The sequence below is a fragment of the Astyanax mexicanus genome, chromosome 1 (genome assembly GCF_023375975.1).
Source record: "Astyanax mexicanus isolate ESR-SI-001 chromosome 1, AstMex3_surface, whole genome shotgun sequence".
Lineage (NCBI taxonomy): Eukaryota > Metazoa > Chordata > Actinopteri > Characiformes > Acestrorhamphidae > Astyanax > Astyanax mexicanus.
Window position 1 is genome coordinate 355,360 of NC_064408.1, and position 26,802 is coordinate 382,161.

Here is a 26,802-nt window from a genome sequence, read left to right on the forward strand (position 1 = left end):
TAACTCTTTAAGTCTTTGCTGCCCCCTGCAGTTTTAGAGCTGCACTTCTTGTTAAACTGAATTTTCTTTATTTCTGAGTTAAATAACTGCTGTTATGAATCTAAATAAGCTGAGAGGTTTAGAATGAGCTTCAAATGCCTGGGAAGCATTTACAATTCCGGTAACACTTTATAATAACTTTCATTATTATACCACTAACTAATGGTTAATAACTGTTATTTTTCACAGTTTAAGAAACTAAAAAGTCGCTATCACATTTGTAAATACTAATGAATGCATTGGCAACATGAACTGCAATTGATAAACATTTGCCCGGTTTAAAATGTGTATTTACTATTAATTTATTAAGTTCTAATGAGCTCATGATTTGCTAACATTTATACTATGAATATCCATGCTGATAAATAAGTCTCATGTGTGAGCGTTTGTTAATATTCAAATTCTGATGAACTACTGCTGTGTTCACATCTACTGATCATTAGTTAAAAACATATTAATGAAAGTTATTATAAAGTGTTTCCGTGTTTAGAAGCTGTAGTTGATAGCTGGAATTAAAGAATATGGTATTTAATTTGGAAAACAATTTTTTTGTTGTTCAGCAGTTGAGTGTTTGTTGAGTATTGTTGAAGCTGTAGGAGTAACGTGAGACAATTAAGAACATTCACTGCAATAATCTTCTCTTAGTGCTTAATGCAAGATGTTTGATGATACTATAGTCCTACAAAACTAATATTAAATTAACTTAAACTATCAATACTTTATTAATAAAAAAACGGAGTTATCTAGAACGTCTGATGTGTACAGTATAATTCCTTGCGTTGTTTATTAAGCTAAATATTGCATGTTCACCAAAAGCACAACAATTAACTTTTCAAAGTAGGAAAAATTATTTCCTGCTTCTTATCCCTGGATGTTTGTGAGATGTGTGGTGCATGTTTCTAAACCCTGCATGGTCCTCAGAGGTGTGATTTATACTTGATTTTGCTTAGTTGTCAGGGTCAGAGTGCCTTTTTCTCAGCATAATTATCTTTTTTCCTCACAGAGCAGTACAAATTCTTCTCGTTGTGGGATTTCATCAGTAGAATTGGACTGTGCTCATGTGCTGCTGTTGTAAGAGTCCTGTTTTTAGTTCCTCTATTTCTGTAGTGAAGAAGTTCACTTTGTCTGTAGGTGAGTTCTACACTATTCATCTTCGTAGCTCAGATCCACATTCTTTATTCGTAGCCTCTGGCTATCTATGCAGTCCTTCACCCCAGTGAACCTCTGTAACGCCCTGCCTGCATTATTATTATCAGCTTAGTGTTTAAGTCACGTCTTTGCCTTTGTTTGGCTGAGCGGCACATTGTTTTTTCTCTCCATGCTAGACTCTCCTATCAGCAGACTGGTGGATACTTAGCTACTTAGCACTGTGCTACAAACACCAGGGTTCTTCAGCTTCTCTGCTCCACTGCAGACTTTCTAGAACTTCCTGTGTGTATTGTGGGTCTTACAGGTCTTAATGAGTAATGAGCGTGGAGATGGGTTTAGAACAGGGGTGGAAAGTTAATTTTCGCAAGGGGCCACATGAGAAATTGAAATCGTTTTAGAGGGATATATATACTGTAGGCCTATACCAGTGGCGTGCAGTTAATATAGTGGGTACCCCTTCTGCAACCACCCAACTCACCGACCCCCACAGCCCCCCCGCCCCCCCCCCCCGGCCGACCGACACAGATAAATACTACAATAACAACATATTCTTTGTCTTGCCTTAGTTATATGAACTTATTACACATCAATTTATCAATCTATTTACAATAGACCCAACAATTAATGATCAATTTTCCTACAAGGACAGCTGTTTAACAAATATCACTTATTTGTGTGCCTACAGTAATGTTACGCCAGGTTAGCCTAAACATTAAGTACACACAAAAACTCACCAGTCAGGTGTTTTATTGTTGGAATTTAGTTTCACGTTGAAAGACAGCCTTTAAAAGGCTTTTTAATAAGATATGACACAGTATCTGTCTCATTTGCAGAAGCAATTGCAAGATAGTTAGCTAACTATTGAATTAATCCAGCATGAGCTCCGTTTTATGACTAAGCAATTCGTAGCCCCTTCATCAGAACACTGCTGAGAAGGGGTTAGACAGTCATGGCCCCGCCCCCGTAATGAAAATCATGAATCTGATTGGTTTCATTGTCCTACGACTTAGCTAATAGACTCGTTACTACACCTTTTTAAAATCAGGAGAAGTCAGATAAGAGTCCTGTAGCATCCGAAAAAACACAGACGAATCAGTTGCTGTTTTTTATTTTAGTTAATTTATAAAATAAGTCCATTCACTTACAATAAATATAATATTTATATTTATATAATATATTTTCTAATTAAATATTATGTAATGATTCACATGCATGTATTGTCACTCCTTCTCTGAAGGGTTAGAAGGGCCTCACTGCACACCACTGACTGCAGGCCTATACTGCATTTATAATAACCCTTTTATATAAAAAACAGCAAATTAAACATTACATTGATACAATAAAATGTGGTGGATTACATAATTATTTAATAAACATGTGATGGTTCAGTTTAGAAAACTGTAAACCTTTTGTGTTTTTTAGACTTGCACCACAACCTGACATATAATAACACATTTTTCAAAGACCAGCATCAGTTTACCTTAATAAAAAACAGTTTAAAATGTTTAAACATTTAACATTAACATTGTTTAAAAATTATGTAAGCTATGTGGAAGAATTTTGGCATATTATTCCAACTAGATTTTTTTTTAGTTTAGAAGTTTGCTGGTTTGAATCCCGGTCATGCAGCTTGCCATCATCTGCTGGAGCCCTGAGAGAGCACAGTTGGTCTTGCTCTCTCTCTGGGTGGGTACAGTACAGTAGATGGTGCTCTCTCTTTCCCCTCATGACTCCTAGGGTGATGTGGATCAGCACAAGGCTGCGTCTGTGAGCTGATGTATCAGAACCGAGTCGCTGCACTTTCCTCTTAGCGTTAGCGCTGTGATGCTACTTGGCTAAAGAGATTTAGAAAGAGGCAGAGCCTGACTTCACATGTATCGGAGGAGGCGTGTGCTGGTCTCCTTAACCCTTCTTGTGTTGGAGCATCACTAGTGATAGGGAGGAGTCCTAATGCGTGGGTTGGGTAATTGGCCATGTAATTTGGGGAGAAAATGGGATAAAAATTAGAAATAAATTTATATATAAAAAAACGATGAAAATGTAGCGACAACTTTTATTGTTATTCGAGAGTAAAGAGGAGGTTCAGTATCAGGTGAGAGAAAAAATAGAGAGGCTTCATAGCTCAGGGTGAACAGAGCTAGATTTAGAGTGGTAGAATTGTTGATAAAAAATAAAAAAGAAAGTCACCTGTTATCTATATATAATATTCTGTGTCTGATCTAAATCTAAATAAAACTAATTTATTATCATCCCCCCCAAAAACCAGCTATCATCATCCTCATGCATCATACTTCATTATCATATCAGATTTGTGTTCAATCACACATCTGATCCACATATGAGCCTCAGTGCCTCCTTCACTCACCAAGACTGGAAATTCTACCCCTGTAACACTTTTAGCTTTTATCTGATCACAATTTAATTTATACAGTTACAGTTCTATAATGTTCCCCAGTGCATTTCTCAATTTCTGACAGAAAATAAATTATAAACCAGAATTAACTTTTGATATTTTCACTTTTATTCTCACACTTATGAGTAAAAATAAACCTTTATTTGATTTATATTATGATACATATCAATATCGATTAATGTGAAAAACAGTAATAAGATCAGATTTTTTTATTATTTACCCAGCCCTTGTAGGAAATACAGTTAATTATTTCAGGAACATACACACATCTTCTGGTCATCCACACTCTGAACCAGCAATAAAGGATGATCTTTCAGTTCTTTTTCTAGTTCACTAAGTAGTTGTGCTGGAATTGTTTTCTTGATTGATGGTATTTCCTTTAGCTGCTTGAGGAGCAAATAATTTCTCTGAAGTTTGTTGGTTAACTCTGTGGAAATACATGCAGTGTGAGAGTGATGGTGAGCAGTTACACTTATCTTCAGATATATATATATACATATATATATATATATATATATATATATATATATATATATATATATATATATAAAAAGAAAAACAGGATTTATTTTAATCGGTCAGTATTTATTATAACAGATCTGCACTCTCTGGTGCCGTTTTTCTTAGACTCACCTGCATTTTCTGTTGTAGCTGCTTTTGCTTCTCTCGTTCCAGAAGTTCCTTTCTTCTGCTGAAAGATTGTAGGAATTATAAAACGTTTACAACTTTCACTTAATGTACAGTTTGTACAGGTTTGATGCAGTTTTTTAAAGTCGTTTTTTAAAGATGCAGTTTTTAAGACGTTTTATAAAAGTTTTAAAGGGGACATGAAACATTTCAGTTTGTACAAGTTTTCTAATTATTAAATATAATGGAATTTATTTGGGGGGGGATTTTTTAAAAATAAAATGTTTACACACTAAATTATAATATATTTATGTTTGTTACGTTTGAGCTAGGGCGCCGCCGTTTTGCCCGTGCAGCGCTGGTGACGTCACGAGGTTGGTTGGTTGAAGAGTCCAGGTTCATAACTAGAGTATAAAAGAGCTTGTTGTTTGTGGAGATTATGGATGAAGACGAAGCTGAACTAGGCTAATGTGGAGCATTTACTCAGAGATCTTTCCTGCAGAAACCTGAGCAGAACTTTTCAGATGCTTTTCTGAGAGAGAGACGTTTTGGGAGTGTTTATTCTCTCTCTACATGGAGCCGTGCAGAAACCCTGCAGCCCGTCAACAGCAGGTAACCTACTGCCATCCAGTTAACCAGCTAGTTTATATACATTTAGCTATTTAACATGCAAAGTCCAGAGTTCATTAAGACTGAATGAAACGAACATGATTTAAGTGGATATTGAAACACCAAGGCGCTGTTTGGTTGATAAACGGTACAGTTTGGAAGTTAGAAGGTATGCTGGGTAGTTAGCTTCATCAAGTTAGTGTTAGCTAGTTAGCTAGCGTTGGCTAGCTATGGTAAGATAGATAAGTAGCTAACGCTAGCTATGTTATCTTTAACTGTCAGCTTATCTAGACTTTCGGTAACGGTACCTCTCGCTGCTCTGCTGGGTGGGCACGTTGTTTGGCTCGTTTCTTGTGGCTCACAGCTGCTGCTGTTTCAGTACCTCCAGTCTGACGGTCTGTACATCCCAGCTGTTCAGAGGAAGAATAAAAACGGAGGAAAAAAGCCTCAGACTGCAGCTTATTTGTCCGGCACCAATGCTCCCGACTCAAAACTCCTCTTCTCCACATAGTCCTGGTCTAGAAAGTGCTCGCTCCTAACCCCTAGCATTGCAGGAGGATTCTCACACTTCAGCGCCTAGTATCACTACACCCAGGGGCAATACAAAAGTGCCCCCTTTGCATCGATTTTTGGTTTGGCCATTATTATTTATTGAGGAACTAAATTACTGTAGGCTCATAGTTTATGTTAGTTAGGCGTTCCAGAACCAACCTCGTGATGTCACTTTCAGCGCTGGGACAAGATGGCGCTACACTTACTTAAAAAATGACATTTAGATTGCTTATTATTTTAATTCAGTTTCACTGACAGCCGTTAAACTTATAAGATTTGTTAGAGTGAATCTTGTGAATTATACTAAATGCATATTTAAAATCTTGCTGCACATGCAATTATAAAAATAAAATACATAATATAAAAAATAGATCTGCATCAAAAACATGAAAAATACCAGAGGTTTGATCCACTGAGTAACTTTCTCCAGAGCTTCCTGGTTCCTGTAGCACTGCAGTAATCCTCTATCCTCATGAAACAGACAGTCCACAGTGAGAGTATTCTCTCTGTTCACACTCCTGCTGCTGTCTGGTACTGTCATCTCCTGATCAAATGTGTGATGGAGAATCACCAGAACCACAGGCTTTGATTCTGTAGAAACACAAGATCTATTCTTATTCAATAAGAAACAATCTGTCCTCAAACCTGACAATAAAAATATATTCAACATTTTACTTTAAATCTTCAGACTGATCACACAGTTTTGTACCTGATAAGTTCTGTAGTTTTTTCAGAGCTGATTGAATGTCGGTTCCAGCTCGAGAAACAACAGGACAGAAAGCCAGAATAACGTCACAGTTCTCCACGTTAAACTCCTCCTTCAGGCCGGGTATTCTCTCTTTCAGCTTCCTTATAAATTCTTTATCTGAACCCAGAGTGTTTCCAAATACACAGTGCCGGAACTTCACCCCTCCTACAACAGAAATTACACACTGTTATCATCCTGCTCCTGCTCTCCAGTTCTGTGTTCAGACAAGAGCGTGATGTAATTTAAGCGTAGCAAAGTTTAAGTTTACACAGATTTCTACACTAATCCAGATTACACCACAGTCTACATCTACAGTTTTACAGAAAACCTGTGGTACCTTCACACTCAAAAGATGTGTAATCACTTTTTTATTCTAGTTTACTGTTACATAATGCATTGCTGATTTACATTATTTACATTTTCTCTAAGGTGCAGCCAGTTACAAATCACCACCACATTTCATGGAATGTCTTCATTTATGACTGTAACTTTGATTAACAAGACATTTATATTCATATCTAAAATTGTTTTGCTAAAAACAAAATATCTAACATAACTAATTAAATTTTCTCAGACTTACCTACAGGCCATGGAAATATAGGTCCAGGTTTTTTTGTCTCCTGTAAAAGATTGTAGTAATTAGAAAATAGAATACATAAAAATCCTATTCTGGTGTTTTAGCTCCATTTATTGCAGTAAGAATGAAAAGAGACACTAGTAACTGTGTAACTGTGGAGGACTACCTGAGCCCTTTAGGTAGTGGATGCAACCCTAAAAGGGGTGCGCAGTCACTTGTCCAGTTACAAACCTGTGTTAGTTTTGACAGGTAATTTTGATTTAGTTTTAATCTTAGTCTTTGGACTAAAATGTGTAGTAGATATAGGGCTCTATATTACACCCCAGCAACAGGATTTGACCAGTTAAATAGACCACTGAAATCCTGAGTCATTCTGTAGTCCTTGTATGGCTTATAAAATCACTAAAACAGCACTAGAAGCAGCTTTAAACGCTGTAACATGTTTTACCATTTGTTGTCTTTATTATGCAGTGAAATAAATTGTTTTAGTACATTAAACCATGTTAAGATTCGGCATTACAATATGTGTCAGTGGAAAAAACCCTCATTAAGCCTTTTTACATTAAGTATTTTACACTATGGTTCTTCAGTTAGCTGGGTTAGCTCTGTGGTTCTGGAGTAACTCCGGCTAGTTTTCCTGCTGTATCACACAGCTCGATAGTTGATTTCTTAGTTGTTAGTTGATTATTTGGATCAGCTGTGCTGTAATTAGTCTAAATTAATGAACGTAATTAAATACTAAAACCAGCAGGAAAGCGCTGCTACTGAACTAAGAACTACTGAGCAGCTAAAGCTCACTTTCTCTTTTTATCTGCATTTTAAAGTTCTAACACAGGATACACTGTTCAACATCACAGACTGATAAGAGTTTTCACCCCTTTAAATACTTTAATGATCCGCTGTGAAGAAGAAAAATAATCCTAACCGTGATCCGGCCAGAGTTCGCTGGTGTGGTGCAGAATCGAGTCCGCTGGCATTTCCTGCCGCTGTGCTGTGATTTCAGTTAAGCATTAGCTTAAAGCTAGCATTTTCCTCATTACAACTCTTAAACTCTCAGTGCTTACTACTCATGTGAAACTTAAAATGGCAGTATGTAGCATGGAAGAACACTAAGTTTTTAAGAATCCAGCATCAAAACTACAAATAAGTTCTGATGGGTGATTTGGGAGGATACCTCAGACATTTTAAACAGGACCAGGTAGTCACCCAATTGGTTTATGAGCTTCAGAAGAGGGGACAGTGTAATGTATAACTTAGATATTATTTGAAGTCTTAGTTCTTGCTATGTGAGAGGATTCCATTCACTATCTAACTGTTCTGGCAGTCAGGAGGCATGAAATAAAAACTCTAGAAGACTGAAAGACTTTAAAGCTTTGAATTATCTGACTGAATTCTCACCTGGTAATCTTGATATGCAGCGCTTGCTGTCACTGAGAAAAATACAATATACCATATATGTAATGCACATTCACAAGAAACCACACACCATTTATTCTTCATAGATACATAAAATATAACCATTAAAATACATGCCTGTAATAATTAAGGTACTTACCTGTCTGTGTTTTATCCTGTTTTACATAAGAATGCAAATCAAAACATCAGTGTTTTCTTAATGTACATTTATTTACATTAAATAATGTACCACTTAAATAATTTAAAGCTTATGTTATGTGTGACTTTAAGATACATAAACAATATGCATCCAAAGCTTGAACACCTTTATTTAAAAATGTATTTATCATGAAAAAAATGACCACTTAAAGTGTACAGATAATGCACCCTGACCTGCTCCCCTCTAGCCACTTTATTCAGTGCTTTATCTCTTTATTAGCTATTTATTACTGTGGCTTCTGCTGCTCATAAACTACACCAACATTCACAGCTGCTTCACCTTTAGAGTTGTATTTTAACATTGGTTGCTGCTTTTTTACCAGCTCTTTACCAGCTCACTTTGGCACGCGTGTGTTAGGGCTTTCTCTAAAGTGAGTCTGGGGTACAACTTGAATTGCTAAGTCTCTTGTCTCCCAAGCAATCTACTAATCTACCTCTAATCATTTCACTGTGCATCTCTCCTGTGCAGTGATAAAGCTGCTGACTGTTCCACCTGCTTTCTGATATCTCTTTCTGATTTTACTTCACACGAATATTGCATTACTTCTTGCAGCTCTAGTCTTGATCTTATCGTAAACTTTTTGAAATGTTTAATCTACTTAAGGCCATTCCTTTTTTTTTTTCTGCCACTAATTTCTGTAAATTTGCTGTACAACATAAGTTGTACAAAAAGACACTAACATTTAATTTAGAGTAAATTAAGTATTAATTTTGTTCCCCAATAAGAAAGTACACATAATATCTGCTACTGAATAGACATTGAAGAATGTTTACACATAAACATTGAGAAGGGAAGCTTCTTGCTCTTTCCCTAAACAGTGACATGAGTTTCAATAGTGTTTTGCACCAGTTCTTATTACTCTTTTCATGATTCACCATGTAGGCCATAAAACCACATCAAAAACATGTTATTATTACTAATAAATTCTTTATTTAAGTCTACATCAACTAGAGGCAAACGCCTGTAAAACCAACTAAGTATAGATGAACAGAATTTTTTATCACAGTGTATCAGCTTGTTTTAACATGCCACATATAACCTATTCCAGATAAGATTATAAAAACACATTGAATATTAAAAAACCTTACCAGTACAGTCTGATTTCTGGTTTCTGATTGTATTGTTCCATCAACATCTGGAGAAAAAATAATGAAAGATACACATCATGAAATAATTATTCTATCCAACCATATAGTTAATAATCTTTATAGACCTTTTTACATTGTTGCTTCCGATAAATCCTTGTGTCTATTTTGCAATAAGTGAGAACATTAAAGCATTAAAGTCCCTTACTACTTATTGACAGAATGTCTGACAGTGGCATCATCCATACCAACATATACAAAATATGGCAATGCTGGTGTTGGAAAAGACATTTCAAATTCTATAGCTAGTTTTAACACTTTAGAAATTGAATTCTAGAAAGTGAAATTGACTTCATCTGTAGAAGAGCATAGAAAAATCATCAAGAACTATTCTGTCCATTGTTGACATTGCATATTTTGAAGGGACACTAGATAGTATTTTCTTGATTATTCACTATTTTTAAATAAGTAAAATTACAGATTAAAGGTCACTGCATTTCTCCATTGAGGTTTACTAGGCAGAACAGCATCTCTCTCATGACTGATCCGGCTCCACTGAGCTCAAACCAGAATTCTGTGTGTCTGGTGAGACACACAGAAACAAGTACAGAAAAAACATATTCAGTTCTTTCATTAGCAATTACGAACAAACAGTGACTGTGAAGGGACGGGAGTCTAAGGAAGAAAGAAAGAAAAGAAGAGAGAGTAACTGAGTGAGAGACCGGATGAAAATAAATACTGGATTGGCTTTTACTTGTTGGCATACTGAGCTAGCAGAGAATAATGGATTACTACCAAACAGACTCTAAGCTGAACAGCTGGACTCGTGTTGGACTCTAATCTAGTTTGCCACCTAAATCATTACATTACATAATGGTGTTCTTGTGCAGGGTCATGTCATGTCTGCCACGTCTCAGTCTGTGCCTCCTGTCATTCCCGCTGAGCCTGTTACCGATTCCGAGTTCAAAGACTACAAGCCCCAGGCCTCTACGGACTACAAACATGGTGACATCACGCTGTTTGCCAATGTTCTCTGACGTGTATTCCCTTTCTGTACGTAGAAAGCATTATCCTGATCTTTTGTGTATTTTGACCTTGCTTTTGTTTTTTGACCACTCTTTTGGATTATTCTTTGATACTGTTGTTACTGGTTACTGAACTGCTCTGGACTCTTTACTACTCACGTGGACATTATGTTCGCCTGATTCCTACTACTGTTTTTTGGTATGTGGTTTTTCAACGTTTTTCCCCCTTAGAGTTTTTTTGCACTGCTGAATACATCTACAGATGCTACTTCTTCAAACCACATAGTGATCAGAGCTTTCTGCCAGGGGAAGAAGTCATCAGATGTTATCTGGCTTTCCCTGGCCAATGACCAGTCACTGCCCACCTTGCTTCCAGCATATCTCTTTCTGTCGTCTCCAGAGCTAACAAATGGCTCGTTCTGCTGACGTTCTGCCACGTGTATCTTCCTTGGCTAAGTAGAGCTGATGTAGAGCGCTACTGACGTAAAGCTAGGTGGTACTCCCAGCCACCTGCAAAAATGTTTGATCGTAGGCTTTCTATTCCTTTAAATGATGTCAAGGGAACCTCATAAATCAACAGTAGCCACATCAGCCTTGGCAGCAGGCTGGTAAATCCAGGCTTTGAATTTTCCTAGTAGGCCTGAGCTCTCTATCCTCCCAAGCCATTCTCTTGCCTGCTCTCACACTTCAGTCACATTGTTTTTGTCTGTTAGAGAGGAATCATACCACTTCCCTAGACATTTTATAGGGTGCTCTTTAATTGGTGGTATGGCCTCCCCCTGAATCTAGAGCAAGAACCTGCTGGGTACTCTACCACCTCTGATCACCAAATGCCTAGATTTCTTGGACTTAAACTTCATTCTGGCCCAGGTAGTCATGTCTCCCAGCACTTTTAGAATCCATCTTTCCTGCACATGAGATTGTGTTGTTATAGTGAGGTCATCCATAAACCCTCTAATTGGAGGCTGCCGAATGCCAGACTCCATTAGTAGCCCTCTGAATGCCTTCACTGCCACTGTTATGAGCAGGTTAGTGTAGTCAGTACTATGTTAGTAAGACTGTGTGGGATTGATCTGTATGCGTTCGCCAAATCCAGCCAGACAACTGTCAAGTTGCCTTTGCTTATTTTCGCCTCCTGGATCAGTAGGCTAAGAACATCTGTGTTCTCCAAACACCTAGATTAGCCTGTTATGCCACCTTTTTGGACTGGGGTGTTGATGGAACTATCATGTAATTTGTCAGTCTTCTGGATAATATGGAGTAAAAATATATCTTGCCTTCTACATTCAGCAAGGAGATTGCTCAGAACTGGCTGATCTCTGCTGAGTTTGCATCTTTTGTTACAAAGCAGCCCTCCTCCCTCTTTCAGGAAGATGGAATGCTGCCCTTTTTCCATACTCTTTGCAGCAGCCTCCACAGCCTGCAAAGAAATATTGGGCTATTCCACTGTTCCCAGCATTGGGTTGGTTCATTGCCTAATCTGACATTACATCGTCCAAATTTAGTACTTCCCTTAATTCCAACAGAAGAAAACTATAGAGAAATAGTAAAAATCTACCGAAATAAAATACCAATATCAAGGTTTCCCTATACCAGTGGTCACCAACCAGTCGATCCCAATCGACAGGTCGATCTCCAAGAACATACAAGTCGATCGCGACATGCTTTAATTATCACATTGTTGTAATTAGCTGCGTCATTGTGCATCCGCTGTGTGTTGCTGGCTTGTTATCATATAGTGCAGTGCGGTGGTGCAGTGAACTTCATGTCTCAGCTACAGAATGTTTTTCCCCTCATTTTTGACTCTTTGAAAAACGGCTTTGAAAATGGCTGAACAAGGGCCGTCGAGGAAGAAAGAGAAGACGTACAGTTTTTATTTACCACGGTTAAGGACCAAACCATCTGCCTCATTTGTCAACAGAGTGTAGCTTTGCCTAAAAGAGGTAACTTGGAGTGGCATCCCTACACAATGCATCTGAAGTTTAGGGACACCTATCCACCAAGTAGCTCAGTTCGCTCCAAAAACGTTGAGGAGATAAAAGCTTTGCTGAAAGCCCAGCAGTCTTTTTTTACCAGACCACTGGAAAAGGGAAAAGCCAACATTGAGGCTTCTTTTCACGCTAGCCACTTGCTAGCAAAACACAAAAAATTGTTTAGGATGGAGAGTTGTTCAAAGAAGCAATGCTGGTCATGTCGGAATTATTATTCAGGGACTTTAAAAATAAAGATGAAATCCAAACAGCCATCAGTAATATGTCGCTTGGACCGGTAACTTTAGTCAGAAGAGTGGAGTTATTGTTGATAGACATATCAAAACAGGTACTGAGTGATTTATTCCGATGTGAATACTTTTCTTTGCAATTTGACGAATCTGTGGATATAACTGACACGGCTCAGCTTGTTGTCTTCGTTTGCATGTCGTTTAGTGATGCCAGTGTCAAGGAAGATTTCTCACGCTTTTGTCTTTGAACGAGAGAACAAGAGGTGAGGATATATATCATGCATTCAGAACGTATGCAACTGAGAACGACCTGCCACTTCAGAAACTTGTGTCAATAACAACAGACGGGGCACCATCGATGCATGGAATACAATCTGGATTTATGGCTCTTTGTAGAAAATACCCTATTTTTCCAGCCTTTGTCAGCTACCATTGTGTGATCCATCAACAAGCACTAGCCAGCAAAGTTGTGGATTTCTCACACGTAATGACAGTTGTGGTTAAAATTGTAAACTCAATTCAGTGAACTGTTATATTTCGTAATTGGAGGCATCTTTATTTTAAGTACCTTATACCTAGAATTCATACTGGTAGATCTTTGATTTGTTCAGATTCCAAAAGGTGATCTTGTACCTAAAAAAGGTTGGGGACCACTGCTCTATACACTCATAATTGTTCTAAAATACATAAAAATAAACTTTTCACAAAAAAACGATATTAATTGTCCTCACCCTACCAGCTGTTTTTCTTATTTTATACTCACCTCTATTTGCTGCTTCTTCATATGGTGCTGGATCTGCTGCAACTGCCTTCACTGCTGTCTGTGCTGCTGCCTCAGCTGCCGCTGCCTTTTCTGCTGTTGTCTTTGCTTCTGATGCCTTTATTTTTGCTGCCTTTGCTGCTACTGCCTTATTTGCTGCTGCCTCCACTGCTATTCGCTTTGCTTCTTCTGCCTTTAATGCTTCTGCATTCACTGTTATTACCATTTCTGTCACTGCCTTTGCTGTTGCTGCCTTTGCTGTTGCTGTCTTCACTGCTTCTTTCTCTGCTTCTGCTGCCTTTTTAGCTGACATGTCTGCTGCTTCTGCCTCTGCTGCTGCCTTATTTGCTGCTGTTGCCTTTATTACTGCTGCCTTTTCTGCTGCTCTTAATGCTTCCACTGCCTTTCTTGCCAATTCCTTCACTGCTTTTTCCTTCTCAGATGCTTCTTTTGCTGCTTCTGCCCTTATTTTTTTAGCCTGCCCCGCTGCTGCTGCCACTCCTTTTGCTGCTGCCTGTGCTTTTGCTGCCTCTCCTGTTGCTGCCTTTGCTGCTTCAGCCTTTGCTGTTGCTTCCTTGTCTTCTGCTGTTGCTTTCACTGCCGTTGCTTTTCTTACTGCTTCTGCTACTGCGTGTACTGCTGCTGATTCCTTTGCTGCTGCCTCTTCGGTTGCTGCCTTTGATGCTGCCTCTGCTGCTGCAGTTTCCAATGCTGCTGCCTCTGCTGCTGCCTTTGCTGCTTCTGCATTTGCTGTAGCTGCCTCCGCTGCTAAAGCCACTGCTACTTTTGCCTCCGCTGCTGCTGCCTCTGCTGCTTTTGCTGCCAAAGCTGCTGCCTCTTCTGCTTCTGCCTTCACTGCTGCTGCTTTTGCTGCAGCCTCTGCTGCTGCTGTCAGATCTGCTGCTGCTACCTTTGCTGCTTCTGCTGCCTCTGCTGCTGCTTCCTTTGCTTTCGCTGCCTTCTCTACTGCTGCTTTTACAGCTGCTGCCTTAGCTGCTGCTTCCTCTGCGGCTTCTGCCTCCACTGCTGCAGCCTCAGCTGCTTCTGCCTCTGCTTCTGCTTCCTCTGCTGCTGCTGCAGCCGCTACTGCTGCCTTCACTGCTGATTCCTCTGCTGCTAATGCATTTGCTTCTGCTGCAGCCACTGCTGCTGCTTTTGCTGCTGCAGCCCCTTGTGCTGCTGCCTCTGCTGCCATTTCTGCTGCTGCAGCCTCTTTTGCTGCAGCCTCTGCTGATGATGCTGCCGTACTTTGTTTCGCATTTGCTGCTTCTGCCTTCCCCGCTGCTGCCTTTGCTGCTGCTGCCTTTACTCTCACTGCCTCTGATGCTGTTGCCTCTGCTGCTGCTTTCGTTTGTGCTACCTGTGCTGCTGCTTTGTTACGTTGTGCTGCCTGTGCTGCTATTCCTTTTGCTAATTTTTCATTTTCTGTTGCTGCCTCTGCTTCTTCTGCCTTTGCTTCTGCTAACTTTATTGCTGATTCTTTCTTTGCTTCTACCTTTGCTGCTGCCTCCTTAGCTTCTGCTGCCTTCAATGCTGCTGCCTCAGCTGCTGCAGCCTTCACTGCTGCTGCTGCCTTTACTGCTGCTGCCTTAGCTACTGCTGCCTTCACTGCTGCTGCCTTAGCTGCTGCTGCCTTCACTGCTGCTTCCTCAGCTGCTGCTGCTGCCTCAGCTGCTGCTGCTGACTCAGCTGTTGTCGCCTTCACTGCTGCTTCCTCAGCTGCTGCAGCCTTCCCTGCTGCTTCCTCAGCTTCTGTTGCCTTTATTGCTGCTTCCTCAGCTGCTATATTATTAGCTTCTGCCGCCTTCCCTGCTGCTTCCTCAGCTTCTGTTGCCTTCCCTGCTGCTTCTTCAGCTTCTGTTGCCTTTATTGCTGCTTCCTCAGCTGCTATATTATTAGCTTCTGCCGCCTTCCCTGCTGCTTCCTCAGCTTCTGTTGCCTTCCCTGCTGCTTCTTCAGCTTCTGCTGCCTTTACTGCAGCTTCTTTAGCTGCTTCTTTAGCTGCTTCTTTCTTAGCTGATGCTGCCTTTACTTCAGCTTCCTCAGTTGATGCTTCCTCAGATGCGTCTTCCTTAACTCCTCCTTCCTCAACTGCTTTTAAAGCTTCTGCTGACTTCTCTGCTGCTGCCTCAGCTGCTGTCTTAGCAGCTGCTGACTTCTCTGCTGCTTCCTCAGCTGCTGTCTTAGCAGCTGTTGCCTTCCCTGCTGCTTCCTCAGCTGCTGTCTTAGCAGCTGCTGCCTTCCCTGCTGCTTCCTCAGCTGCTGTCTTAGCAGCTGTTGCCTTCCCTGCTGCTTCCTCAGCTGCTGTCTTAGCAGCTGCTGCCTTCCCTGCTGCTTCCTCAGCTGTTGTCTTAGCAGCTGCTGCCTTCCCTGCTGCTTCCTCAGCTGCTGTCTTAGCAGCTGTTGCCTTCCCTGCTGCTTCCTCAGCTGCTGTCTTAGCAGCTGCTGCCTTCCCTGCTGCTTCCTCAGCTGCTGTCTTAGCAGCTGCTGCCTTCCCTGCTGCTTCCTCAGCTGCTGTCTTAGCAGCTGTTGCCTTCCCTGCTGCTTCCTTAGCTGCTGTTTTGGCAGCTGCTTCTGCCTTCTCTGCTGCTGCCTTCTCTGCTGTTGCCTTAGATGCTGCTTTCTTCACTGCTGCGGCCTCATCTTCTTCTGCTCCTGGCTGCACTAATGTTGACTTCAAATCATATACCTTTGTTGCTGCTGTGGCTTCTGAGAGTTCCTCCATCTGCTTGAAATTTTAAAGAAAAAGAAAATATGCTTTTGTAGACTATCCATCTAATATTTAGTTTTAAATGTATATAGTATTTAATGTTTTTATTGCTAATCCTGCTACCACATATATAAATATCCAGCAAGTAAACATCCAGCAGTGTGCATTATGTGTGTGTACTTAGTTTACTTAGTTTACTAAATTTTCAATTGGAAAAATACAAACAAAAGTAATAAAACTATTAAAGGAGTAAATACCGGAGGTTTTATCCACTGTGTAACTTTCTCCAGAGCTTCCTGGTTCCTGTAGCACTGCAGTAATCCTCTATCCTCATGAAACAGACAGTCCACAGTGAGAGTATTCTCTCTGTTCACACTCCTGCTGCTTACTGGTACTGTCATCTCCTGATCAAATGTGGGATGGAGAACCACCAGAACTGTTCGCTTGGGTTCTGTAAAACACAGAGATTCATTCATATTCAATAATATATGCAAAAATGATTCTACCCTAAGTTCAGACTGATCACACACTCGGGTACCTGATAAGTCCTGTAGTTTTTTCAGAGCTGCTTCAGTGTCGGTTCCAGATCGAGAAACAACATGACAGAAAACCAGAATAAAATCACAGTTCTCCACATTAAACTCCTCCTTCAGTCCGGGTATTCCCTCTTTCAGCTTCCTTATAAATCCATCATCTGAACCCAGAGTGTTTCCAGATACACAGCGCAGAAACCTCACTTCTCCTACAACAGAAATTACACACTTATCATCCTACACAGATATACAGAAGATCCCTGAGCCTCTAAGTTCATTTTAAACAAGGTTTCAAGTTTTATATTTAGTCAGTAAGTTCATATTTTTATTGCTAAATTTTTTTTACAGGATTCCAGTGACTGAATGTCCTGCCATGTTGTAAATGTCCTCAAATTGATAAATTGAGATTTTAAGTGATAGGTCAACACATAGAAGAACATAATTGTGAAGAGGAATGGAAATGATACATGGTTTTCTAAATTCTAATCAAAAATCAAAAAATTGGGACGTGCAAAAGTATTCAGTATTCATTCATCAATACTTAGTAGAAACACCTTTCGCTGCAATTACAGCTGCAGGTCTTTTGGAGTATATCTCTACCAGCTTTGATCATCTAGAAATCATCTAGATCATCTTCTTTATAAATCAGCTGAAGATCAGTCAGGTTGGATGGAGAGCGTTGGTCTGTGAACAGCAGTTTTCATGTCTCTCCACAGAAGATCAATGAGATTTAGGTCTTTAGGACTTTAACTGGATCATTCTAACACATGAATATTCTCTGATCTAAATCATTATAGCTCCACTGTAGCTCTGGCTGTATGTTTAGGGTCATCGTCTTGCTGGAAGATCTCAAGTCTTTTACAGCCTCCAACAGCTTTTCTTCTTCCAGGATTGTTCTGTATTTATTTATCTCCATCCATCTTCCCTCCATCAACTCTGACCAGCTTCCTAAATCTGTCCCTGCTGAAGAAAAGCTTATCCCCACAGCATGATGCTGCCTCCACCATGTTTCACAGTGGGGATGGAGGGTGTGTTCAGGGTGATGAGCAGTGTTACTTTGTTCTGATCTGAGAACAGAATCTTCTTCCACATGTTTACTGTGTTTCTACATGACTTGTAGCTACAAACTGCAAACAGAACTTCTTACGTCTTTCTTTCAACAATGTTTTTTTTCTTCTTCCATAAAGATCAGATTTGTGGAGAGCAGGACTTCTAGTTGTCCTGTGAACAGATTCTCCTGATCCACCTGATCTGTGGATCTCTGCAGCTCCTCCAGAGTGATCATGGGTCTCGGCTGATCTCTGATCAGTGCTCTCCTTGCTGGATCTGTTAGTTTGGGTGGATGGTTGGTTCATGTCTTGGTTGGTTTGTATAATCAGTTTTAGTAGAATAACTGTTTCAGGTTCAGGTTTTTGGATGATGGATTGATGGAACAGAGCTGATTGGGATGATTAAAGCTTGGGAGATGTTTTTATAACCTAAAAACTGAGTTCTTCACAGAACAGCTGTATTTATACTGATACTAAATTTCAATTTCAAAATTAACTCTATTCACTCATTAAGGACTTCTGAAGGAGAATGATTGCACTGTATTTATTTAGGGGGTTTAGATTAAAGGGGGCTGAATACTTTTTTGACAGTACTTGTCAGTCACTGTATATCAGTTCTTGTATTTCCTGTTCTGCCTCGCCTTGCTTTGTTCTATTCTGCTTTTTATTTCAGCATTCTTTTAGTCTCTGTCATCCAATCGTCTCCACCTTCTTATGTTGTTTTAAATTCTGCAGAAACATGTGCTCACCTGCCATCTGTACAGTAGATTCAGTCTCCTCTGTTTCTGCAGTCTTCCTCAGAACCTCCTCTTTTCTCTTCTGATTAGATGTATTGAGATCAGGCATCATGTCATGTTGCGTTTACAAGAGAAAATATATGAAGTTATATTAGAAATAAAGTAAATATTAATAAAAAATAAATAATTGCACTGAAACTAAAGTGAAAAAACCCCGCTTTATTTCACAGTGATGAACAAACTAATCAGAAATCTATTATTATTAATTATATTACCAGGCCTTTCCCAGCTGGCTAACAACCTTCAATGTTGTGGTTAAAATATGGTTAAAGTAATATCTGTTGTTTCAACGTTGAAAAAACATTTAGTGTTATATGGTTGGGCAAACATCCTCAACCTTCTGCCTTTTAAATTAGCATTTTATGTTTCATCACAACACAGTTTCTAAAAACTGTTGGATGGAGGGATGAAAAGATGGTTTTACTTCCATTTGCAGAAACTTCTTTTTAATTCAGCACCAATTCTTCAGCATATCTGGGGGAATGTTCTTGTTCTTTTAGTTTTACTGTTTTAGTATTTTTTAGATCAGATGTTGAATCAGATTGGTAGTAGAGAGTATCTTTCTTTATATTCAGCTTTACTACAGTGATATACGTTTATTATTAACACTCTGCTACACCATAGGGTTTTCTACTTTTAGATACTTGTAGTAATTACAGATTTCAGTTTGTAGATGTTTAATTCCTACTTCTTAGAGATGTAGATTCAGAGAGAGAGAATAAAAGTAAATAGTTAAATCTGCATTATGATATACAGTTTTCATTTCCTGTTCTATACAATTTTGAGCATCGAAAACCTGAGCTATGATTTATTAAAGGTTGATCATTCGACGTTGAAACAACATTGCCATATCAACATTAATTTACTTTTTACTTAACCCTAAGACCAAATCAAACACTGATTTAACCAAAACATCAACGTCGGTTCAGTGTTGGAATGCCGGCTGTGTCTGTAAAGCCCCACCCTTAGATCAGCTGAGTTACTGATGAAGCTAAACATCCAGAACATTCTCAGAACCTTCAGGTTTTAAAAAGCAAACATTTTCCATGTGTTTGATAAAGTAGACACTCTGAACATACATGCAGCATATGTTACAAACTCACACAATTTCTTAATAAATAACTAAAACAGAACAGTATAAATACTCACACTTTGTGTCGAACACGGACTGTCTGATGTTGTTTACCTCAGCAGGTTCTGACCCTTTCACTTTCACTTTACTCTTTATTATATCTGAGTCTGTACCGCCCCCTGCAGTTCACTGTGCAGAACTGCACTGTTCTACAGTACTGCTACAGTTTAGAATGAGCTTTAAATGACTCTTAAACTCTATTAGAGGAGAAGGAGGCTGAACATGATTTAAACTGCGTATAGGAAATTCCTAGAAGGTTTCTTAAGGGTTTATTTGATTTTCTTTGGCAGGTTGAGGACTGTGGAAGTTGGAATCCCTAGATATTCTAGCAGCAGCAGAACTAATTCATTCTAATTTACTGCATTTTTTATTTTTTTACATTGAATTAGTGATAGTCACACTGGGAAGATATATGTATATATGTGTTAAAGTGAGCTAAGCTCTGCACTTTGTTCTACTTGGTTGTGAAATTCTTTAAATTCCTGGTATTTGATTATTTAGGAGTATTTATCCACTTCAGTAACACAGATGCTGTGAAGTATCGTAGAGAATTGTCTTGTGAAATATCAAGTTATGTCACATCAAGTAGTTTATTGTTAATACTGCATATATATATATATACAGGACATACAGAGTATTTAAATTACATTACTCTCCTTCCCAAAGTTACAGCAAATACAGAAAAATAAGATAAGCAGAATAAAATAAGATAAGAAGAAAACTAAGTTTCGGTACTGTGTTTATATCAGTACAAAGTCTTGTTTCTGTGTTGATTCCAGTTCTAAGTTCCAGTACTGTGCAGCTTTCATTACTAAGTTTCAGTTCTGTGTTGATTCTAGTACTATCTTTCAGTACTGTGTTGGTTCCAGTATTAAGTTTCAGTACTGTGTTGGTTCCAGTACTAACTTTCAGTACTGTGTTGGTTCCAGTATTAAGTTTCAGTACTGTTTTGATTCCAGTACTAACTTTCAGTACTGTGTTGGTTCCAGTACTAACTTTCAGTACTGTGTTGGTTCCAGTATTAAGTTTCAGTACTGTTTTGATTCCAGTACTAACTTTCAGTACTGTGTTGGTTCCAGTACTAAGTTCCAGTGCTGTGTTGGTTCCAGTACTAAGTTACAGTACTGTGTTGATCCCAGTACTAAGTTTCAGTACTGTGTTGATTCCAGTACTAAGTTTCGGTACTGTGTTGATTCCAGTACTATGTTTTAGTACTGTGTAGCTTGTATTACTAAGTTTCAGTACTATGTTGATTCTAGTACTAAGTTTTGGTACTGTTTTGATTCCAGTACTAAGTTCCGGTACTGTGTTGATTCCAGTACTAAGTTCCAGTACTGTGTAGCTTTCCTTACTACGTTCCAGTACTGTGTAGCTTTTATTACTAAGTTTCAGTACTGTGTTGATTCTAGTACTAAGTTTCGGTACTGTGTTGATTCCAGTACTAAGTTCCGGTACTGTGTTGATTCCAGTACTAAGTTCCAGTACTGTGTAGCTTTCATTACTACGTTCCAGTACTGTGTAGCTTTTATTACTAAGTTTCAGTACTGTGTAGCTTTTATTACTAAGTTTCAGTACTGTGTTGATTCTAGTACTAAGTTCCAGTACTGTGTTGATTCCAGTACGGATTTGATGATATAGAGCGTACTTTGGGCTTCGATGTGGTGAAACTGCCCAAATACCAAATCACCAAGTCTGAAGAAAGAGTTTAGTAGCGTTAGTTTAGCTGAAAGAAACATTATCAATGCCGCAGGGACAGGGGGTTATTCGTGCTGCCATGGGGTTAGTGGCGATATATACACATTAGAATGAATGAAAAAACGATGGAATGAGATCTTTAACTTTCAGCAAATTTGCAATTGTTCTGTTAGAGCTAAGCTTGGGCAATTAGCAATAAAGAGAACTATTACAAAAAAAAATTCCCTCCAAATAAAAATAATACTAATATACAACATTTTTCGGCATGTTTCTGACAGATAACACTGAGAATAGGAAAAGCAGCACATTGAATTACAGCCATTTATGTTAGTTCTCCAGCTAGTGACGGCTTTAACTCAACCCAAGCTCAAAAGCCGAGGGAATCCCTGTAAAGAAAGGTCTGACCAATTTGGCCATGTGGAAGTTTTTAGACAAATAATTTTGACAAGAATGTTTTATTCTGACAACATGTTAACAACGAAAACGCAGCAACCACTGCTGTGATTTTTATTCGTGAGTAAAGAGTAGGTTCAGGATACGGTGAGAAACAATAACTCCGTGCGAACCAGAGCCCCCAAAAACACCAGCTATCATCATTCTCATACTTCACTACCATCAGATTTGTGTTCAAGACTGGAAATTCTACCCCTGTAGCACTTTAAGCTTTTATCTAGTCACAATTTAAATTATACAATTACAGTTCTATAATGTTCCTCAGTGCATTTCTCAACTTCTGACAGTAAATAAATTATAAATCAGAATTAATTTTCGAAATCTTTACTTTTATTGTGTCACTTTTGAGTAAAAAGAAACCTTTATTGTTTTATATTGTGATACATATCATCACCTACTGATATGAAAAATACAGTTCATTATTTCAGGAGCATACGCAGGTCTTCTGGTCATCCATGCTCTGAGCCAGCCGTAAAGGATGATCTTTCAGTTCTCTTTGTAGTTCACTAAGTAGTTGTGCTGGAATTGTTTTCTTGATTGATGGTATTTCCTTTAGCTGCTTGAGGAGGTTATAATTTCTCTGAAGTTTCTTGATTAACTCTGTGGAAATACATGCAGTGTGTGAGTGATGGTGAGCAGTTACTGTTATTTTCAGATATATAAAAAAAGAAAAACAAGGTTTGTTTTATTCTTTCAGAAATGATTAGAACAGATCTGCACTCTCTGGTGCCGTTTTTCTTAAACTCACCTGCTTTCTCTGTTGTAGCTGCTTTTACTTCTCTCATTTCAGAAGTTCCTTTCTTCTGCTGAAAGATTGCAGGAATGAAAAAATGTTTAGAACTTTTTCCTAATGTACAGTTTGCACAGGTTTTTTTTAAATTAGATATTTTATAAAACATGTTTTAAGATATTTAAAGTCTTACTGCACATGCAATTAAAAAATATTATGCATATTATAAAATATATATATATATATATGCATCAAAAACTGAAAAATACCAGAGGTTTGATCCACTGAGTAACTTTCTCCAGAGCTTCCTGGTTCCTGTAGCACTGCAGTAATCCTCTATCCTCATGAAACAGACAGTCCACAGTGAGAGTATTCTCTCTGTTCACACTCATGCTGCTGATTTCTGGTACTGTCATCTCCTGATCAAATGTGTGATGAAGAACCACCAGAACCACAGGCTTTAATTCTATAAAACACAGAGATTAATTCATATTCAATAAGAAAAAATCTGTCCTCAAACCTGATAATAATAATTTATTTTAAATTCTACTTTAAATCTTCAGACTGATCACACAGTTTTGTACCTGTTAAGTTCTGTAGTTTTTTCAGAGCTGATTGAATGTCAGTTTGAGGTCGAGAAACAACAGGACAGAAAGCCAGAATAAAATCACAGTTCTCCACGTTAGACTCCTCCTTCAGGCCGGGTATTCCCTCTTTCAGCTTTCTTATAAATCCATCATCTGAACCCAGAGTGTTTCCAAATACACAGCGCAGAAACCTCACTTCTCCTACAACAGAAATTACACACTGTTATCATCCTGCTCCTGCTCTCCAGGTCTGTGTTCAGATAAGGAGGTTATGTTATATAACTCAGGTTACATCACATTCTATACGTACAGTTTTACAGAAACTTAAAACTTGTCTGGTACCACCACACTCAAAAAGATGTGTCATCACTAATTATTCTGGTTTCCTGATACATAACGCAATGCCAATTTACATTATTTACATTTTGCAGCCGGTTTCAAATCACCACACAGCACCTCAATAGGATTAAGATCCTGCCTCGACCTGCCGGGACACTCCTATCGTACACCCTGCGCAGGGTGTGTAGCGTGGCACGTTGCCATCTTACACCCCGTCAACAGTCTATTTTTACACCTTGCGCACACGTCCTTAAAATAGAGTTGGACTTTAGGAATATATTAACGCCAATGGGCGTGTGTTCAGGATGTGTGTTCAGGACATTCACTATACCACACACCGTCACTTCATTCACTATACCACACACCCTCACTTCATTCACTATACCACACACCGTCACTTCATTCACTATACCACACACCGTCACTTTATTCACTATACCACACACCGTCACTTTATTCACTATACCACACACCATCACTTCATTCACTATACCACACACCCTCACTTCATTCACTATACCACACACCGTCACTTTATTCACTATACCACACACCGTCACTTTATTCACTATACCACACACCATCACTTCATTCACTATACCACACACCCTCACTTCATTCACTATACCACACACCGTCACTTTATTCACTATACCACACACCATCACTTCATTCACTATACCACACACCCTCACTTCATTCACTATACCACACGCCGTCACTTTATTCACTATACCACACACCATCACTTCATTCACTATACCACACACCATCACTTCATTCACTATACCACACACCATCACTTCATTCACTATACCACACACCGTCACTTTATTCACTATACCACACACCGTCACTTCATTCACTATACCACACACCGTCACTTCATTCACTATACCACACACCGTCACTTCATTCACTATACCACACACCGTCACTTTATTCACTATACCACACACCCTCACTTCATTCACTATACCACACACCGTCACTTCATTCACTATACCACACACCGGCACTTCATTCACTATACCACACACCATCACTTCATTCACTATACCACACACCATCACTTCATTCACTATACCACACGCCGTCACTTCATTCACTATACCACACGCCGTCACTTCATTCACTATACCACACACCGTCACTTCATTCTCTATACCACACACCGTCACTTCATTCACTATACCACACACCCTCACTTCATTCACTATACCACACACAGTCACTTCATTCACTACACCACACTCCCTCACTTCATTCACTATACCACACACCGTCACTTCATTCACTATACCACACACAGTCACTTCATTCACTATACCACACACAGTCACTTCATTCACTATACCACACACCGTCACTTCATTCACTATACCACACACCATCACTTCATTCACTATACCACACACCGTCACTTTATTCACTATACCACGCACCCTCACTTCATTCACTATACCACACACCGTCACTTCATTCACTATACCACGCACCCTCACTTCATTCACTATACCACACACCGTCACTTTATTCACTATACCACGCACCCTCACTTCATTCACTATACCACACACCGTCACTTCATTCACTATACCACACACCGTCACTTTATTCACTATACCACACACCATCACTTCATTCACTATACCACACACCCTCACTTCATTCACTATACCACACACCGTCACTTTATTCACTATACCACACACCATCACTTCATTCACTATACCACACACCCTCACTTCATTCACTATACCACACGCCGTCACTTTATTCACTATACCACACACCATCACTTCATTCACTATACCACACACCATCACTTCATTCACTATACCACACACCATCACTTCATTCACTATACCACACACCGTCACTTTATTCACTATACCACACACCGTCACTTCATTCACTATACCACACACCGTCACTTCATTCACTATACCACACACCGTCACTTCATTCACTATACCACACACCGTCACTTTATTCACTATACCACACACCCTCACTTCATTCACTATACCACACACCCTCACTTCATTCACTATACCACACACCGTCACTTCATTCACTATACCACACACCATCACTTCATTCACTATACCACACACCATCACTTCATTCACTATACCACACGCCGTCACTTCATTCACTATACCACACACCGTCACTTCATTCACTATACCACACACCGTCACTTCATTCTCTATACCACACACCGTCACTTCATTCACTATACCACACACCCTCACTTCATTCACTATACCACACACAGTCACTTCATTCACTACACCACACTCCCTCACTTCATTCACTATACCACACACCGTCACTTCATTCACTATACCACACACAGTCACTTCATTCACTATACCACACACCGTCACTTCATTCACTATACCACACACCATCACTTCATTCACTATACCACACGCCGTCACTTTATTCACTATACCACGCACCCTCACTTCATTCACTATACCACACACCGTCACTTCATTCACTATACCACGCACCCTCACTTCATTCACTATACCACACACCGTCACTTTATTCACTATACCACGCACCCTCACTTCATTCACTATACCACACACCGTCACTTCATTCACTATACCACACACCGTCACTTCATTCACTATACCACGCACCCTCACTTCATTCACTATACCACACACCATCACTTCATTCACTATACCACACACCCTCACTTCATTCACTATACCACACACCGTCACTTCATTCACTATACCACACACCCTCACCTCATTCACTATACCACACACCCTCACTTCATTCACTATACCACACACCCTCAATTCATTCACTATACCACACACCATCACTTCATTCACTATACCACACACCCTCACTTCATTCACTATACCACACACCGTCACTTCATTCACTATACCACACACCCTCACCTCATTCACTATACCACACACCCTCACTTCATTCACTATACCACACACCCTCAATTCATTCACTATACCACACACCCTCAATTCATTCACTATACCACACACCCTCACTTCATTCACTATACCACACACCCTCACTTCATTCACTATACCATGCACCCTAACTTCATTCACTATACCACACACCGTCACTTCATTCACTATACCACACACCGTCACTTCATTCACTATACCACACACCGTCACTTCATTCACTATACCACACACCGTCACTTCATTCACTATACCACACACCGTCACTTCATTCACTATACCACACACCCTCACTTCATTCACTATACCACACACCCTCACTTCATTCACTATACCACACACCCTCACTTCATTCACTATACCACACACCATCACTTCATTCACTATACCA

At 39.4% G+C, this 26,802-nt stretch overlaps 1 protein-coding gene across 1 annotated transcript in view; it reads right to left on the bottom strand.

Moving 5' to 3' along the window:
• Window positions 1-9,339: 9,339 nt before the first annotated feature.
• The window catches only part of LOC125781472 (nuclease SbcCD subunit C-like), a 118,873-nt gene continuing 101,410 nt past the window's right edge, over window positions 9,340-26,802 (bottom strand). Inside the window, exons 4-6 of the mRNA XM_049465197.1 lie at window positions 16,388-16,581; window positions 13,424-16,148; window positions 9,340-9,464 (exon numbers count right to left, since the gene is read on the bottom strand). Of these exons, the coding sequence (XP_049321154.1) occupies window positions 9,340-9,464; window positions 13,424-16,148; window positions 16,388-16,581 (3,044 nt within the window). The remainder of the gene's footprint in view (window positions 9,465-13,423; window positions 16,149-16,387; window positions 16,582-26,802) is intronic.